We start from the raw sequence: 19263 nt of genomic DNA, 5'->3' as shown, positions 1-19263 counted from the left end.
GAAATCTATGTATTTTCTATTCCACAAGGTTTCGTTTCTTGCTCAGTTACCAGCTCTTGGTATCGCTGTATATAAGTTGCTGGAAGCAGAAAGTCCTGAGGCTATAAAGACTGAGTACACCATCTTTGTTAGAGGAAGAAGCAACAAAGTTATAGCAGATGGAGTCTTTCAGATAACGGAGTTAAACAACATTGTGGATGACCTAACTATTGAAAACACATACTTAAAGCTTGGGTTTTCTGGAACGACTGGGCTTCTGGAGGTAAAATTCATCCCATTTTTGACAACATTTGTTAGATACCACCTCTCTAATATATTAATAACAATATATTAATAGCATAGAAATCCTACGGTGTTCCCAAGCTCTGCCAAGATCTAATTAATTTTCTTTTGTGTCACTGTCTTACTCTGTAGTAACAGATTCTAATTAATATAATTTAACAAAACATTATTTCTAGAAAATGAAAACAAAAGATGATGGGAAGACCCACATAGCTAAAGTAGAATTTAACTGGTATGGTACTACAAACAACAGAGATAAAAGTGGAGCCTATCTCTTCCTTCCTGATGGTGAAGCAAAGGTATGTGCCCACTTAATTGTCTTTTTTCCTGTATCCATTGACCTGAGTCTTCCTGCTGGTAAAACACCTTATGTTTAGTGAGAAAATATTAGTGGTTATGCCTTTTGTTAACCAGTCGTACTGCAGCTTGTTAATGCTAATTCAGCATGATTGGAAACTCCCTAGTAAGCGCTGCTAGCACTGGCCAGCGAGTATAAGAACAGAGGGACCAACATTACTCCATTCAGACACTGGAATTCTGGCAATAAAGGCAGCATGTCGGTGTCATGTGGGAGGTTTTCCCTGATTGGGATAGTGTCCCCAGGTAGGCAGGTCAATTAAGAGAGCAGGAGCAGCGAGAGTGGACCACAGTTGGATGTTATAGAAGGAAAATGTAAGGACAATGCGACTTGGGAACGCAGAGATGGGCAGGTCTTGACAGGTTCCCTTTGTAGGGACACTATAGTCACTACAACAGCAAACTAGGTTAATGAAGCAGTTTTGGGGTATACATCATGCCCCTGCAGTCTCACTGCTCAATTCTCTGCCATTTAGGAGTTGAATCACTTTGTTTATGGAGCCCTAGTAACCCACACAGCCTTCCTAAACACTTCCTGTAAAGAGTCATCAAATGTTTATACTTCCTTTATTGCACAGTCGGTTTAATTTAGAAATTATTTTCCCCTGTTCAGTTAATAGCCTTCTAGACCTTGCAGGAGCCTCCTGTGTGTGATTAAAGTTCAATTGACAGAGCAACAGAAGCAACTTAACATCAGATTGAAAATGTAACCATTTTTTGTGATGCAGACTGTGTAAGTCACAGCCAGGGGAGGTTTGGCTAGTGATGGCGAACATTTTTGAGCGCGAGTGCCCAAACCGCAATACAAACAAACTTTTTTCCTCAAAGTGCCAACACGGCACTGTGGTTGTGAGGGGTGCAGTGTGTGTGTGGTTGTGGAGGGGGTGCAGTGTGTGTAGCCTGAGAGAGACTTTAAAGTTTAGGATTGGGGCTGAGAGGGGAACAGCTTTTTTAATTTTACTTATATATATATATATATATATATATATATATATATATATATATATATATATATTATTTATTTATTTTTTGTGTTTCCCTCCTCTCTGTTTCTTACCTGCTTCCAGGGAAGTGGGCAGCTTTTTCCCTGGTGGTCCTGTGGCTCTAGGGTAGGCGGTCTCAATCTTCACCTCTGTGGGTGAATGCATTTCCCGCGAGTCCTGGCACCACGTGGAATCGAGCCACGGCAACGCTCTGAAAGCAGTGACTCGGCGGCAGACGTAAAAGAGAAGGCGGATAGCCTCCTCCCCTCCACAGCTCTGGAAAGACCCTCACTGGGTCTGTGTGTATGTAAGGGGCCCGAGCTTGCTGGGCCCCTTACAAGTGAAATCGTTTGGTGGCATATTTTTGCACTGTCTGACGTTTTGGGCAGACAGGTGCCTACTCTGCATTGCTAGGGGTGCCAAGGCTGCCGACCTATGGCTTATGTGCCATAGGTTCGCCATCACTAATCTATACACTTAAACTGCTTCAATTGAGTTGTTTTTGTGCCTATAATATCCCTTTTGAAGGCTGTAACACTTGGCAACAACACCAGAAGTTTAGAAATGCACTGTAAAATATTTTACACTTCTACAACATTTACATTTCTTATGGGAATCTAGGAACTTTATTTAAAAATAATTTTTAAAAAATTCTGATCAATTCAAAGAAGAAAAAAATACTTTTTTATCAGTTACTTTATAGTGCTCGTCCTAATCTCTTATTTGCTGATTTTACTTTAACATATTTTCTCAGAATTGTTTCTTTTCATCTTTTATTTTTTTTAAATAAAGTTTAGGGTTATCCTGTCTCTTTCCGTATAATGTTCGTACTTGAAAAGAAGATCATTAAAGCATAAATGGTCGATCCAAAAAGGAGTCTGTTTAATCTTGCAAATGTCACTTGGTGTTAATTTTCAAAGTATGTAAACATTGTACCCTGAAAATTAGCACAAACCCCACTTAACAGCTCAATGAGGATTTTCAGTTCTGGGGATGCATAGTTTAGTTGGCATTGCCATCAAACTAATTCATTATGCAAGGACTTGCGAGTTTCACAGGAGAGGAATGTACTGGAGATCCAAGGATAACAGTGGCGTGGGATTAAGCACGGACTAATATAAGGTCATCTATCTAACTTTGTATTGTTTCACAGTATTTGTAATGACGTTCCTGAGTTAAGTGCAACAGTTAAATAACATTTTCCATCATCTGTTTTTAATTCATTACATATACGTTCAATTGTTAACCACTAAGCTATATATTTCCATTTCTTTCCAGCCCTATGTTTCTGCAGATCCACCAATTGTAAGAGTCAGTTACGGGAGCCTTTTTAGTGAAGTTGTGTGTTTCTTCAGTCATGTGACGCATACAGTGAGACTTTACAATGTGAAAGGTGAGGTTATCAGATATAATTCTACATTAGTTACGAACTCTGTGTTTTTTTTTTTTTTTTTTACTGTTTAACTGAAAACAAAGAAAGGCACAACTCTTGTACTTGCATGTTAAGTACATCATATTTACAGTGAATGTTGTGTTTTAGTGGAATTTCTGGTTGTACAGGTCTTTACATTGAGTTTTCCTTCACCAAGTCTGTTAGCAGCATTCTAAATAGGCAGACCGTCAAATCAAGTCCACCTTTACATTCAGTGACCACATGAACTCAGAGTAGACTAGTTTCAAAGTTGTTGTAGGCCCCCGTGAGTTTTGTATCAGGATTTTTATAAAGATTTGGTTGTAACCCGAGTTGTGATGGGGAATGATTTTCGTTTAGTGGGCAGATCAGCAGTGGCTGCATTGCAAGATGATGGCAGCCTGTACACACCACATTGCGGTTTATTTAGGCAGAAATGTGAGCAAACCGGCATATCCCTGGTACACTGGGAGTGGGGTCTGCTGGTCCTTTCTTATTGTAAACACAGGCCTACACTTGAGGTTGATGACCCTACCCATAAAATAGAAATGTATTTTGTAAACATTGGTGATGTGTAAAGAGGAAGTGTGTTACCCAATGGAAGGTAACTGTGAGAACAGGAGGATTAGGCTAGATGCTATGTGTGACTAGGTGTTCTATATAATAGTATAGGAAGCATTAAATATATTTTCATTTCCAAATTCTACAGGAAAAAATATATAAAGTCTTACCTCCCTGTGTCACAGCTTGCTGTGTGACAATTTAGCTATATAGAAGATTAGATAACGTTTATGGTTGGCGACAGAAGCGATTAAGTAATTTCAGCAGAAGTATTACAAAGGGCAGGATAAAGATAGGTAGGGTAGGGAACCTGTGTGACTACAGTATCACTCCAAATATTCAAAGCTACACAATAATAAAATAAACCATTAATAACATTTACAAGTAAATGTTTTAGGTTTGTACTTTATCTGCAATACCTTAGCACAGGGCATTGTCACATCATCATAGGAGGAAGCACATTTTAATTATTAAAGGAACACTATAGTCACTTAAATTACTTTAGCTAGATAAAGCAGTTTTAGTGTATAGATCATTCCCCTGCAATTTCACTGCTCAATTCACTGTCATTTAGGAGTTGATTCACTTTGTTTCTGTTTATGCAGCCCTAGCCACACCTCCCCTGGCTATGATTGACAGAGCCTGCATGAAAAAAAAACTGGTTTCACTTTCAAACAGATGTAATTTACCTTAAATAATTGTATCTCAATCTCTAAATTGAACTTGAATCACATACAGGAGGCTCTTGCAGGGTCTAGCAAGCTATTAACATAGCAGGGGATAAGAAAATCTTAATTAAACAGAACTTGCAATAAAGAAAGCCTAAATAGGGCTCTCTTTACAGGAAGTGTTTATGGAAGGCTGTGCAAGTCACATGCAGGGAGGTGTGACTAGGGTTCATAAACAAAGGGATTTAACTCCTAAATGGCAGAGTATTGAGCAGTGAGGCTGCAGGGGGCATGTTCTATACACCAAAACTGCTTCATTAAGCTAAAGTTGTTCAGGTGACTATAGTGTCCCTTTAAACCCATTCTGCAAGTCATCTCTTACCAACAGAGCTATAATTAATAAAGTAACTTGCATGTTGTGTAAAACATAGATATCATGCAAGTGAATGGTGCACACCCATAATATGCTACTTGTGATCTAAGAAAGCGTGCTCAGACAGTTTTTCTGAAAGTCTGCTTGCACAATGCGTACATACGGTTTTATTTATCTAAACTGGAAAGTACCTCTCCTAACAGACTTAGTTTGAATGACAATTGTTAAAAATGTGTGTGTGTGTGTGTGTGTGTGTGTGTGTGTGTGTGTGTGTGTGTGTGTGTATAACTTAGACTTGCTATGTCAGGATATGTAATACCACAGACTTCAAAGAGGGTGTACTTTCTTTTCCCATGACTGTGAAGTGTATGTGTGTAATATATATATAATATACACACACACACATCGCTTTAACTATTTCACTTAATTAACATTTTCTTTTTGGCCATCTTTAACACCATTTTCAGTAAGATCATTATGCAAGTACTTCTGTGTTGCAGTGATTGATTTATGGAATCATGTCAAACAGCAAACTTTATAAACTGCCAGTTTATCAGCACTTTCACCTAACTCGATTAATGTAATGCACCGTGCTCTTAAATGTTGGCATTCCCCACATGTATTGGTTGTCCCACTGCCATCTTATAAATCTGGCGTTAGATTGGTTTATTACATTACAGGTCTGGAAGGGCAGTCTCCGGAAATATCAAATATTGTGGACATCAGAGGTGAATTCAACAGAGAGATTGTGATGAGGATAATTTCAGACTTAAACAGCCAGAATAGGTTTTACACTGATCTAAATGGATACCAGGTAAGACACAGAAGTGACGCTTTAGCTTGATGTATTCTGAGATTGTCTGCACCATATTTAAAGTGCACTAAAATCTTTCTACTTTGAATACGGTATTTACTGAGCAGCAGAATCTGTGTATCAGGAAGTTTGTAACCCTGCGCATATGTCTACACAAGAAGGCATTACTAGCAAGTGCACTTTGAAATTCTCTTTTGTTATGTGTTAAGGAAACTATTCAAACTGGAAGTAACCCAGGTTTCCATATAAAAAGTGCAAAAAACAAAACACAACTATAAGACTTTAATGTTCCTATTGCGGCTAATCCTAAGGCAAGCAGCAACATCAGATATCCTGTCCTAGACCATTAAATACGACCCCATGAATCAGGACCCTCTTATTCTGGTCTAACTTGTCTGAACTTATCCCATGAGACATGCAATGCAACCCCTAGCCACTGATCCATTCATCACTTCTAATAAAAAAAGGCTATCGTGTCAGGGGACTTTCTTTCAGCATGCTATGGGTGTAGGTTATTAGGGTGATGGAATGACCCTTGAATATTAATATCCCAAATCAACTACTATTATCATTATGAATTTGGAATAATTTTTCTGAGGGAGATCTTTAGCAATATTTAAAATTAAAAGGCCACATGAATTCAAATTATTTTTCTTTTCAGATTCAACCACGACGGACCATGAGTAAATTACCCATTCAGGCCAATGTCTACCCAATGGCTTCTATGGCATACATTCAAGATAATGCAAGTCGACTAACGCTGCATACTGCACAGTCCCTTGGTGTCGCCAGTTTAAAAAGTGGTAAGTATTGTTTTTTATTTTTTTTGTTTGTTTGTTTTTTATTTGCACCGAATTTGGAATCATTCAATTCCTCTTCCACAGTAGTGTATATGAATATACAAAATGTTTGATAAATTATTCCCATACACTGTATATTTTTGATAAGGCATTTTCTGGAGTGGTGAATGTTGTTCACATACTCCTAACATCAATTAATTCTCTCTCTGCATCACAAGGTTCAGTGAAAGGTATAGTTAGCAAGATACTATAATTGGTGCATTAACCAATAAAGCCATCTGTTTAAAGTTTTGAGTTTTCTCTTCCAAAATGTTTAAAATAATGACATGCTTGAAATTGAGAGAAATATCAATTCATCTTTCTTGGCAAGTGCTTTTTCGTTAAAACCGGATGATATGGCATCAACGGGAAAATAAATTATATAATATTAGCACTCCCCACTGAGAATTTGCCTCTTTTCTTTCTGCTGCTGGACATGAAGCTCACCAAATATTAAAGGTAGAATTATTAAAATGTTTTATTCTCTCCCTTAAAGGTACCTTCCAATGTTGAAATATATTTTAACATTTGATGTGTTGCTTTAAACATGGGCCACCCTCCCCTTTTTTAAAAAAAATGTTTTGTTTTTTTGTTTTGTTTTTTAAAAAAAATATTTTATTCCAACATCAAGATTCCCCTCATTGCTGATCTGGTCCACCCTGTGTATGTCAGGTGTTTTGCTGACATTTCCGACATGCTAGGTCACTTCCATGAATGCACCAGTCAAATGCAATGGTCACCCAATAGAATACTTTTCATAGGGAAAAACTGACTACTGCTTAACTACAGAAGCTCTCACGATTGTTATGGCGGAATAAACAAGGAAGCTCCCCTGAGAATTTGTCCCCTTTTATCAAAAGCATGTCAAGATCACTTGATTTTCATTGTTTTGTCATTGGTGAAGCTGGTGTTTCAAACATGGCTTTGTTTAACTATCCATAATCAACACTGTCTGACCAACTCTGGATGGATTTAGAAAATACTTTGTAATGTCTTGTCTAAGAACGTCAATGAAGCATTTTAAAAAGTGACATGACATTTTTGTCACGGTTGCAAGAAAACCTACATTTCCAAAATGTTTAATGAGCTAGTATTTCTCAATCCTCATTTTTTTTTGTTTCTCCAAAAAAATCTCTTCTGAAGATTCCTCAGCGGGAAAAAATATTTTTTTCCAATCTATGCCGATTGCATGGAAAAATATAAAAAATGTACTTTCGTCCACCTTCAAGATTCGGTTTCCATTACACAAGGAAGAAACTTTGCTTCTTTGTGCTGTATTTAGATGACTGGTTACTGAAGACAGTCGAGGGAACACATGAACTCTCATATCATTGTTATTATATTGTTTCTACAGGAACATGTCTGCTTTATTTATTGGGTACAGTGCATGATACGAGAATAGAACAGATGGGTCCCGTGCTCTGTCAACATGAAGAAATTCAATGGTGGCATTTTTATTTCTAGAATTTTTGCATTTTAATACATTATCTATGAAGTATCTATGTAGCATATTAAAATATCATGGGTCAGCTCCAGGGTGCAGTGACCCTTGAGTCTCATGCAAGCAATACAGGGCTGGAGGAGATTAAAGTCTTTGCTGCTGTAATCCTGTTGAGACTATCCTGGTAATGGTCTTCCAACTATTATAATTGGATTTAAATTACATATAATCTCTTAGTAACAGACTGTCAGGATAGTTTTAGGTGAAAATCCCAAAATCCATTTACTGTCTGTGGTTTCATTTTCTGCAGATGTGATTTACAGGTGTTCAAATGTGGTATCTACGCAGAAGGAATCAGCAATGTTTAAGGGCACTATATAAATATATTATACACACACAGTATATAATAAGTGCTAATACAGTCATAATCAACCGTTTCAAACCTTTTGATCCAAATTCACTTGGAACCCATATGGCTTACTGTTAAACATGCTCCAGTATAAAAGGGGTAAATAAATGGTTTTATGTAAAAAAAAAAAATAATAATATTCTCACACTTTCATGCTTATTATGGATAATAGCCCTTTTAGGCTTACTGACTTAAAAGTAACTTGATCTTCAGTTGCATTTTATAATGGCTGCATACATTCTAAAACCTTTCAGCCTGAATTGCTAGTGGAGTCTAATGCCTCGTTTCCACTGAGCGGATTGGTTCGGTTCAGTTCGGTACGGTTCGCTATTTTGGGTGTTTCCATAATGAAAGTGGTCCATGCAAGCGAACCGTACCAATCCATTCAGGGTCCTGCTTCAGATGTAGGGCCATAGAAAATGGAACGGTTCGGTTAGGGCGGAACTACTATACAATCCATTGATTGGTGGACAGGAAGAACATTTTTTCTAAACCCAGTATGGCCCTGAAGGTCTGACTTGCAGTGGAAACGCTCACCAGAATTGGCTGGTCCATTCTAAACCTTCCAAACTGTACCAACCCGAACCGATCCGCTCAGTGGAAACGAGGCATAAGTGAAGTTAAGAGTTTAACAAGCAGAAGCAGGATACCTGTTTGAGTTTTGTAGTCTCCAGCAGGAAGGAGAGTTTCAGAGAATTATAGTAATAAGTGTCAGAAAGCATACCTTTCAAGTATAGGACAGAAAGTAAAAATTTGTACTACCTAAATCGTCTGCTCTACCCTAATGAGCCTCTTTTCTAAGAACTACACATTTTTGGTGTTCATGTGTAACAATAATTATGTCCTTAAGGTTCCAAAACTATAATTTGGTTCCAAAACTATAAATTGGTTCCCTCTAACAAGATATTTTTTTCTAAATTTAAATTTTTAGTTACTGTAACGGCTGTCAGTGCGTCATGCAGTTTCTAAAATTGTCTTGCAATAGCCCTACCAATGGACACCCCTCCAGCTATACAACATATAATCTCTAACATTTTAAAATCTTGTGAGATCTGTCCAATGGGAAGAAGCATAGCTCAAAAAGAGGCATTGGAAATAAAAGCGGTAGTGGCTCAGGTCTTCCAAGTTGCACCCCAACCAAACAGAACCCTTAATTTTAACTTCCATAACCTAAAATATGTGATTATGGCTTCAGTTTTAATAAATTAAAGGGCAAAAATAGAGATACGTTTTCCTCCACTCCTGTTCTAAAAATAGAACATGAACCAGTGGTGGTATAATTTTAAAATAGGAAAATATAACTATTAACCTGTTGGTTTTTGCACACTTTCCAGATGATGAGATGGCCAGAAGGTAGATCACCCATCAGAGTTTGCCTCCTTTACTGTTGCTTTTATCAAGTGTTTTTTTTGGGATGGGTTTAATTCTTGGTCACCCCTCTTATAGTGCTTTTCCTATAATGTGATCTTTATTTTCTAGATAATCTTTGATATGTTGTTTTTGGAACCCACTTTAGACTTTAACGGTGTTCTGAACTTGCCTCTTTTCCCTATTTAGCCACACTTCTTGACAGTGGATATTAGTACAGTACATTATTCAGGGTGATGTTCATGTCTCTTTTTAGAGACAATAAAGGAAGCCCCAGTACAAAACTGTTCTCGAAATCTAATGTTTTCAGACATGTGATTGTGTTAAACCATTGCCTCGTTTCGCTCCCAAGGTCAGTTAGAAGTTTTCATGGACCGACGGCTGATGCAGGATGATAACCGTGGTCTTGGGCAAGGTCTTCAAGATAACAAAATCACATTTAATTTGTTCAGACTTCTTTTGGAGCAAAGAACTGGAATTGATGAGGTATGTAAAACGTTTAGTTACATTTTTCTTCTTCTGCCTCATACTGCAATTTTTAAAACTGAAGTATTTAACATGTAAATAAATATTCATTTTAAGCACCAGGGCTACAGCCAAAGCAAGTATGTATATGCTCATTTAGCCCATTGCATTAAAAACTGTTGAACTCAAAATAATGCTTTGCTGGTCTGAAGGACAAAGGAATATCATTATTGAAACATGTTTTTGAATTTGAGGTTATAGTTGTAGACATTTATAAAAAAAATTATGTATCTGCGTAAAACGTTACAGTGCAATTCCCCTACTACTCATTTATATTCCTTGTTTTTTAATACGGTAAATTTGCCAAGGTGAACCATTTTATGCATACACATTTTAATTCTAGTTTCTATATAAGTGGCATGCATTCTCCTTATCTACCCTTACCAGTTTTACTGTGCTGGCTGAAGAGACACAGACATAAACTAGCTAAAAACGTGTTACATTTCCATGTCATGACTGTGAAACATGAAATGTGTTTGTTATCAAAGCATCGTTTTTAACAGATCTGCCATTTCCAGGTACATAGCCTGTACTTTGTTTTTTAGTATTCACTGTATGCTCCCAGCACATACTAAGTGTATATAAATTGAATGAATTTAATTCTCAACATGAGCTCTGCTTTCTACAAATTACTGCATTAAATTCCTGTATGCATTAAATGGCATTTTTATATATTGAGAACAGTCGCCGATAGCAGCTCTTTTTAACGTTTTTAATCCAAAGCATTGGTATGTGGTAAATTATATATGTGTTGTATTTTTCTTATCTTGGCAGTATTTAACCTAGTTATCATAAAAGCAAATATTCAGCGTAAACCTTGACTGTGATACTATGTCATACTTTGAAGTTGAAAAAAAATAAATATATATATATTCGTGTATTTATTTTTATTTGTTTGTTTTCTTTAAAATCTGATTTACAGAATATAAAGCCTTTATTATTATCAAGAATTAGTGAATAATTAAAGAAACAATATAGTCACCAGAACATCTACAACTTATTGTAGTTGTTCTGGTGAATATAGACCGTCCATGCAGGCATTTTCTTGGAAATACATTCTTTTCAGAGAAAAGGCATTGTTTTCATTAAAGCCTAGGTACACCTCCAGTGGCCACTCGAGTTGCTCCTTGAGGCAGTGCTGCTGTTCAGCGTCTCCAATCTCTGCATGGAGACACTAAACTTTCCTCATTGAGATGCATTGATTTAATCATCTGAATGAGGAGATGCTGATTAGCCTGGCTGCTGTTGGGCCCCTCCTCTTTCGTGATCTAAACCAATCCAATGCTTTCCCAGCCAATCCAATGCTTTCCCTGTGGGAAAGCATTGGATTGGCTGAGAACATCAATTTTGATGTCAGCCAAAGAGGCGGATCAGGGGCAAGGCCAGCCGGCGGACCCACACGGCGTTGGAGAAAAGGTAAGTTTTGTATTAGGGGGGCAAGCCACCTAACTGGTGGTTTTAACACTATAGGGTCAGGAATAGGTTTTTGTGTTCCTGACCCTGTAGTGTTCTTTTAATATGATTTCTTCTCTGGATGGGGATTGTAGTCTGAGACACATTTTCTGTGCACTGGAGTATTTACATAATGACATCCATATACTCATTGAGCAGTGTTACAATGGTAGTTCCAGTGTTTAGTGTTGATACTATTGAGCCACAGTGTATGAACGGCCCATTTACCCTCTTTAACTTATTAAAGATAGATTTTTGCTAGAAATGGTTCTTCTGTTACCTATTCAGTTTGCGTTTTTTTAATATTATGTATATTCTCTTTGCATGAGGATTGCATGAATACACCGCTTTAATGAATATATCCATATTTTTGTGCTGAGAATGAAAGTCTCTATGAATAAAACCTAATTAGTAATCTTCATTTTCTTACTACTTTTTTCATTTTGAAGTGTTTTTTTTTTTTTTTTTTAAATCAAACCGATATTGCCATGTTTTACGTGTTTTTGGAGCATCAGTCTATGTACTGATGTTTCTCGATGGTACACACAATTCCACTATGCACATATATATATATATATATCTCCGTTTGACCCAGCTCACTGCTTGCAGTGGCATCTTGTGACCTTTCTCTGAGTTAGGTCCTTGATATGAATGTTTTATTAGCTGTATCCATAAGTGTAAATAGAAATTTATATGTGTCAATTGAAAATATAGTGTATCATCATTTTGAAATAATAATGTTTAGATTGTACTCTTCTTAATGTGAATCCTCCTACGTTCTTGATTTCCCCTGTTCCTTTAAATCATGTTAGTTTGAAGAGTGAGGTTCACATTGACTTTGATGGTCTTTGTGTTTGGCGTTTGTTCCAGGATTTGTCATTTTAACTTCAAGAACAAGTCATCTCAGGCATTTGTTCTGAGTGTTATGGCAATCATGGGAAATAAAAACTGGTTTGTATTCATTCCGTAGCTCAATGTTTCTATCATGCAGTTATGATGAAAGTATATTTATTATTTAGGGGTTAAATCATTGAACAGTGACTTGTGATGCATTATTAGCAGACCTGGCCAATTATTTGATGGATATAATGTATAGTTGTTTTCAGTAAGACATTTTGCCACCTTTTTTGTCATAATTGTTGCAAGTTCAATGTCTGCACACCAACGCTTACTATTTAGTGAATATACCCAAAATAAGTGTGTACTGCTTTATTTACGTGACTCGAATATACCCCTATTTTTTTCCCTCTTCTTTTCTTCTTCAAAAGCAATAGCTGCACATTAAAATGGATTATGAAACAGCTTTGTGGAGTATTTAAATACATATCTTCTACTGTTTATAGAGAGAAGATCAAAAATCCGTCAGCTATCCATCTATCTTGAGCCACATCACTTCCATGTTCCTAAACCAACCTGTGATCCCAATGGCCGTGACAGCAGATTTTGATGTCCCACCTCTAGTAGATGCTTTCTTTCCGCTCACAAATTCATTGCCGTGTGATGTGCACTTGCTTAACTTGCGAACAATCCAAGCAAAGGTACGTTTAATTGTTTGTGTTTGCTTTAAGCATCAAGTGCTTAAATATATCCTAGACCTCCTTCTACCATCATAACGAGGCATTTGCAGCATTTGGGGTGCTTTTATAATATTAGGATTGATGTTCGGCTCTTAGGAACTTTAGAAGGGAGGTCGAAATTAAAGGAACACAGTCATGTCCCCCAGAGTTTTCTCCTTGGGAGTTATTGTTAAAGTGTTTTTAGGCGAAGAATCATACTGAAGGGTCACTTAAAGGCAGCATGCAGTCAGAGAAGGCCTGCGACCTAAAGGAGCTCTTATTATGGACTAACAAACCACACATGGGGGTAAATAGTATTTAACAATTAATGGTGTGAAAATAATTATTTCATCACATTTCTATTTGTGCTAATTCTACAAATATGTACCGTATTTTTCGCTCCATAAGACGCGCCACATCATAAGACGCACCTAGTTTTTAGAGGAAGAAACCCAGAAAAAAAAATATTCTGAACAAACTGTCCCATAGTGTTTCTTACTATGGGACAGTTTGTTCAGAATATTTTTTTTTCTCCCCTGTCCCATAGTGTTCTCTCCCCCCCCCCCCTCCCATAGTCATCTCTCCCCCCCATTCCCATAGTCATCTCCCCCCCCATTCCCATAGTCATCTCCCCCCCCATTCCCATAGTCATCTCCCCCCCCATTCCCATAGTCATCTCCCCCCCATTCCCATAGTCATCTCCCCCCCATTCCCATAGTCATCTCCCCCCCATTCCCATAGTCATCTCCCCCCCATTCCCATAGTCTTCTCTCCCCCCTCCCATAGTCTTCTCTGCACACTTCCTTTCAGTCACGTCGGAAACCGGAACCTGAAATTGAAGTTCCAGTACCGCAGTGCGCCCTGTGCTGCCGGCCAACACTACAAGACAGGTAAGTAAAGCTTCACATTCGCTCCATAAGACGCACAGACATTTCCCCTCACTTTTGAGGGGAAAAAAGTGCGTCTTATGGAGCGAAAAATACGGTATATAGCCAATATCATAGTGCTGCTGTGGTAAATAAAGACAAATGCACAGTTACAGAGCTGTAACTTACCTGTTCTGCAGCTCCTGTCAGCTCTCTCCTCCTCTGCGCCGTCCGTGCAGCCCCTTCTATCAGCTCACACTGTAAGTCTCGCGAGAGCCGTGGCTCTCGCGAGACTTACACTGGGAGCTGACCGAGGTGCTGAACGGACAGCGCAGAGGAGGAGGGAGCTGACAGGAGCTGCAGAACAGGTAAGTTACAGCTCTGCCAGCCCCCCTCTCCCCCGGTCTGTATTATGGCAATGCAAATTGCCATAATACAGACAGTGACTCGAGTATAAGCCGAGTTGGGGTTTTTCAGCCCAAAAAATGGGCTGAAAAACTCGGCTTATACTCGAGTATATACGGTACTTGTTTCTGATACTATTTCATGTCTCGTGGAACATTTCATTGTAACTGGCAACATCTAGGTATTTAAACCATTAATATTACATGCCTTTCCAAGCCATAAAAGTTTATATAGAATATAAATATGATCCTGTGCAGAAACATCAAGATAACCAGATGTGTTTCCAGCTGATAAAACAAACCAATCTTTGATAAATATTACTGGAACCTTTCAAATTCACTGTTGCTTTAAAGTCATTGTCTAATATATATATGTCTCTACTTTGTTTTTGGGCTTTTCAAATGAATTATCTTTCCATGTAATACATTTTTGATTTGTTTGTTTCATAATCAATATTGTAACTCATGTTAGTCGCCTACGTTACTTATTTTAGTGGTCTATTTCAGAGTTAGATTTACACTTTTTAGCTGCTTGATGAGTGGTGGTCAGCGGTACAGTTGGAGTTTGTACGGTTCCCTTTCATTTGTGTTTGCAGTATTGATGTAGTAAGGTATTTTTATTCCAGAGAGCCCCATGGTACTCCACATAGACCCTGAGCAATGATTAGGCTAATGTGCTCCGAGTTTCTCTTGCTTGTAACAGTGCATATTAAATTTAGAATGTGAGTGATATTATTATATCAACACGGACTGCATAGCAATGTCGGCAACAGAATAGCTATTGGTGCTACTTAAAATAGAAAATAAAATATAATTTTGTGATTTTTACTTTGCATGGTAACACAGGACCTTTTTGTAATCCTAGTGACCTTGCAAATATCATTAAGCATTAAAGAGTGATTATTTCTAATAAGAGTAATTATTTTGTTAGATGTGGTCGAATTTGACCTAAATCATAATTTCCTTTTTTTGTTGCAACTTATTTTGAATCTATTAACAATTTCCACAAAATCAGAAAAGCTAAAAAGTTTTTTTTGATGACTATAACAACCGTAGTTAAAGGGGCACTCTAATTCACACAACCACTTCACTCTGTTTTTGTATTTATGGTGCTTGGAAGCTTCTGTTTCTGTGTCAAACTGTTTATTAAACTGCTTGACAGAAAAACAGGCAGGCATGACTGCACCCCTCCCCCCCTCTCCCCTTTTCTACAAGTTTACAATACCTCCATGGTGAGATAGCTAAGTGGGCTAATGAATCATCCGTATAATATGTTTAACCCTTGGGTCGCAAGTTTAAATCCGGCAGGGTTGAATCAGCCCTTCATCATTCCGAGGTACATAAATGAGTACCATTAAATTGGGTAATAGTAACAACCCCTGGATGTTGGGCTTAGCTAACATCCCCAGAACATACTTGAAAACCAGAGTAATCTCAATGTACCTTTCCTGATTAAATACTTTGTTGTTATTATTTGAAGGACCACAAATGGTTTTGCTCAGAACTAGGGAACCAACGCCTGCAGTGTTAGGACACCATAACCATTAGTGGTTTGAAATAAGAGGTGCTTAGAGTGCTCCTTCAATTTGACTTTACCATTCTGGGGCGATTTACTGCAGTGTGTCCTAAGCTCTGGAAGTGAATTCAACCTGATGTTAATTTGATTGTGTGTGTATGTGTTATGTAGTAGGTAATGTTTGATAAAACACAAAGTATTTTAGTACAGTGAAATTGCTGTTTTACCCAATGATTATGTGCTAGCTATGCAAGCATGCAGCAATAGACAAGTAAATCTCATTGATTGTTATGATGACTGACTCACATTTACCACTCTCTCTCCCCCAGAATTTGTGTGTGTTTTTGTCCTCTGTTATTTTAGTAAGATTGCTTGAGGTGTCTAGGATTTGCTTTGTGTTGGAAGAGAGAGATTTAATATATTTATTTATCAAATTGGGAATAATACAGAGCTGGCAATTCAAATTACTGTATATATTATACAGAAACAACACTAGTACTAGGGAGCCAGTGCACATACCTGAGAATTTTAGATTTTTGGACCCAAACCTGCAAATCCCTTATCAGTTCTTCCACATTGCCTGGTCTAGTGATTTATGCCATCACTCTCTTTCTAGATTTCAGGCACTGTGTCGTTTCACATAATAGTGCAGATGTGGCGCTTATCTAAAAAATAATAAGACCATAGGGATCCCTCTAGATTTTCTACATCGCTTGCCTACATACCGGGGGTATGACGTGTTCAGAATTAAGGTGCACACACTGCATATGGAAGATGTTTTGTAATTTTTTTACTTTTTTGCCCCCCAAAAAGAGACCTGCTTGATGGACATTGAGTAAATGGTGGACTAGCTGTGCAAAGAATTTGGGAAAATGGTTTCTATGGTTGCAAGGCCCAGGTAGATTGAAAAACATACATTTCGGTGCCCAGACCCATTTTTTCTAAATTAATCTATATGGACTTAACAAGTTCTGTGCTACTGGCCAGACCTTAAGTCACTCACCACTGGAAGCCATAACATACTGGAGTCCATAACCTACTTATTTGCCAAGGCTACATTCCTGTAGCCAAAGGCTAGTGGCAAGTGGAAATTTTTAACCTCTGAATTTATCATGCGTGTTGATTTTATTTATTAAAACTTTTTTTTTTTTTTGGTAATCTGAATTGTCACCGATACTGGAGGGACTAGTATGTAACATTGTATCCTATTGTCCAAGCAGTATAAACGCTGTGCTAAAAGTGGTCTTAAAGCATTTGCTATGTTACTTCATTCATACTCTAGTCTAGAAGAACGTAGGACTAATGGTAATATTGGTGAGATAAGTCAGTGTATTTTGTATTGTGCTTCATTTGTTTCATGCACAGTTATGTCACAGCTACTATAAGCATTTAACGTGAACTTGGTTAATAGATTTGATAGAATTGTCTGTATTTTTCCAATTCAAGGTGGGGCTTAACCCGTCAGATGAAGCTGCCCTCCTCCTACATAGGAAAGGATTTGACTGCAAGTTTTCAAATAAAGACCTTGGATTATTCTGCTCAACCACTCAGGGAAAGGTATTTTACATACATAGCTGATCTTGAGATTTTATCAAAGAGAATGGAGTAAACGTTATTGGATCTATGAAATAAAGTATTTTACCTGCCGACCTTAAGTTGCTTAGTAACTCTGTGTACGTTGTAAGACCTGTCATTTCAGGTTAAATGCTTTTTAATCAACAAATATTGATTTGCTATTTCAGCAGTAAAAATCATACTATTTGACCCCTCTGAGAATTTTTCCCAGACTTACATTTAATTTTATTGCTGTAACCTGTATTTCCTGCTAGCTCTAAATATGATTTACTATTTTGAAATAAAACACGTGAAATGAAAGTAAATTGTCCTATTAAAGGGGCACTGTCACTTTCCATGATGATTTTTATTCTTTTTTATAATTATTTACTTGTTACGTTTTACAAATATATATTGGTGGCATGTGAAAAGTAAAAATAAAAAAATCAGTTATCCCGCAGGTGGGCGCCTCCATCTTAGCTCCCTATCAAATCCTTGTTATAAGTTCTGTCCCTTGCACCTGACAGTCTTCATAGAGAGAGCATACAGAGAAGAGGAGAAATGAAACCGTTTGCATTTCTCCTCTGTGTTTACAATGTTTACCCTGACTCTGCACAAGTTATATAGGTGATATGCAATGTAAAGTGACAGCTCCCTTTTAAATAAGATGATTTTGTTAAAAGCAGTGGAACACTTGTATCTTGTGGGTTTTCCTGGATTCACTATTTTTTTTTTCTTGTGTTTTCAGATTCCAGTTCATCAACTTTTTAACGGATTCAAAATTGAGAGCATAATACCGTCAACCTTGTCCTTGATGTATTCATCTCCAGATGGCCACAACATAAGTGAAATCAACATGAGTCCTATGGATATAAGTACATTCCGAATTAAACTGAGATGAACTTTGCTGTATGCAACAATTCCGACTCTGTTTCACATGCAATAAGGAAGCACATTGTTGGCTCACCTTCTGTACACTGAGGATTTGCATTATACATTTACTTTTTTTTTTTTTTTTTTGTGGCTAACAAAAAAGCCATGTATCATACAGGCTTATTTTATAGAGTGTTAGTTACCAACTTGCCGCAACTGAGGTGTTATTGGCAACTTTTATTTATTTAAATGCGTTAAATGCGTTAATTGATTTTATTTTATTTTTGGGCGGTGGGAGGTTCTGTTTATGTCCTCAGTAATTTTTATGGAAAGAATTATGGTAGTGGAAGAAACCTGCTTTGTAGAACAGATCTGAAAAACAGCTAGGAGCCCAAATACCTCCCGAAAACAGAAAGGTTTTCCATTGAAGTCTTGTGAGGATGCTTTGAAATAAGAATATGAAGAATAAGTGCAATCTGCGGTTCTTTTTTTTTTTTTTTTTTCCTTAAAAGATTTGCACTTTTTCTTGGAGAGCAACTAATCTGTTTTGCCACTCCATGCTTAGGCCCTGGCACGCACAGGCTTAACAAGTCTACTAACATTTAAGATTTGGGCTTTTTCTTTCTGTGATTGTGGCAATTTGGGATATGTGCAATTTTCCCATCATTTTTGGAAACATGAAGAGTTTGACAAATTGTCTGAATGAAAATGGTGTTCTGTGTTTGTTTTTGAGATCTACACAACAAAACAAATGTGCCTTATTTTTTTACACTTCTTACTATTTTTATTGAATATTGCATTATTGAGGGATTTATTTCTATATTGAAGTTTTTTTGTTTGTTATTTTCGTTTTATTTTGGACATATCTGATAAACAGCCAACAAGGTCGTACTTAAATTCTATACTCGATTATCATGAACTTTGTCACTTTGCTGAATGTATAAAACCTAAATTGTGAATAACAATACGCATTTCAAACTATACCTTAACTAATGCCAAGGATGTTTTGAT

At 37.3% G+C, this 19263-nt stretch overlaps 1 protein-coding gene across 1 annotated transcript in view; it reads left to right on the top strand.

Moving 5' to 3' along the window:
* MAN2A1 (mannosidase alpha class 2A member 1) overlaps positions 1-18396 on the top strand; it is a 130997-nt gene extending 112601 nt beyond the window's left edge. Inside the window, exons 15-23 of the mRNA XM_063453637.1 lie at positions 29-262; positions 459-581; positions 2901-3015; positions 5316-5449; positions 6111-6252; positions 9859-9992; positions 12827-13021; positions 17272-17382; positions 18128-18396. Coding sequence (XP_063309707.1) covers positions 29-262; positions 459-581; positions 2901-3015; positions 5316-5449; positions 6111-6252; positions 9859-9992; positions 12827-13021; positions 17272-17382; positions 18128-18280 — 1341 coding nt within the window. The 3' untranslated portion in view covers positions 18281-18396. The remainder of the gene's footprint in view (positions 1-28; positions 263-458; positions 582-2900; positions 3016-5315; positions 5450-6110; positions 6253-9858; positions 9993-12826; positions 13022-17271; positions 17383-18127) is intronic.
* The last annotated feature ends 867 nt before the right edge of the window (positions 18397-19263 follow it).

Source organism: Pelobates fuscus, chromosome 5 (genome assembly GCF_036172605.1).
Source record: "Pelobates fuscus isolate aPelFus1 chromosome 5, aPelFus1.pri, whole genome shotgun sequence".
NCBI lineage: Eukaryota > Metazoa > Chordata > Amphibia > Anura > Pelobatidae > Pelobates > Pelobates fuscus.
Note: the sequence above shows the minus strand (reverse complement) of the source record. Positions and strands in the feature narration are given on the sequence as shown.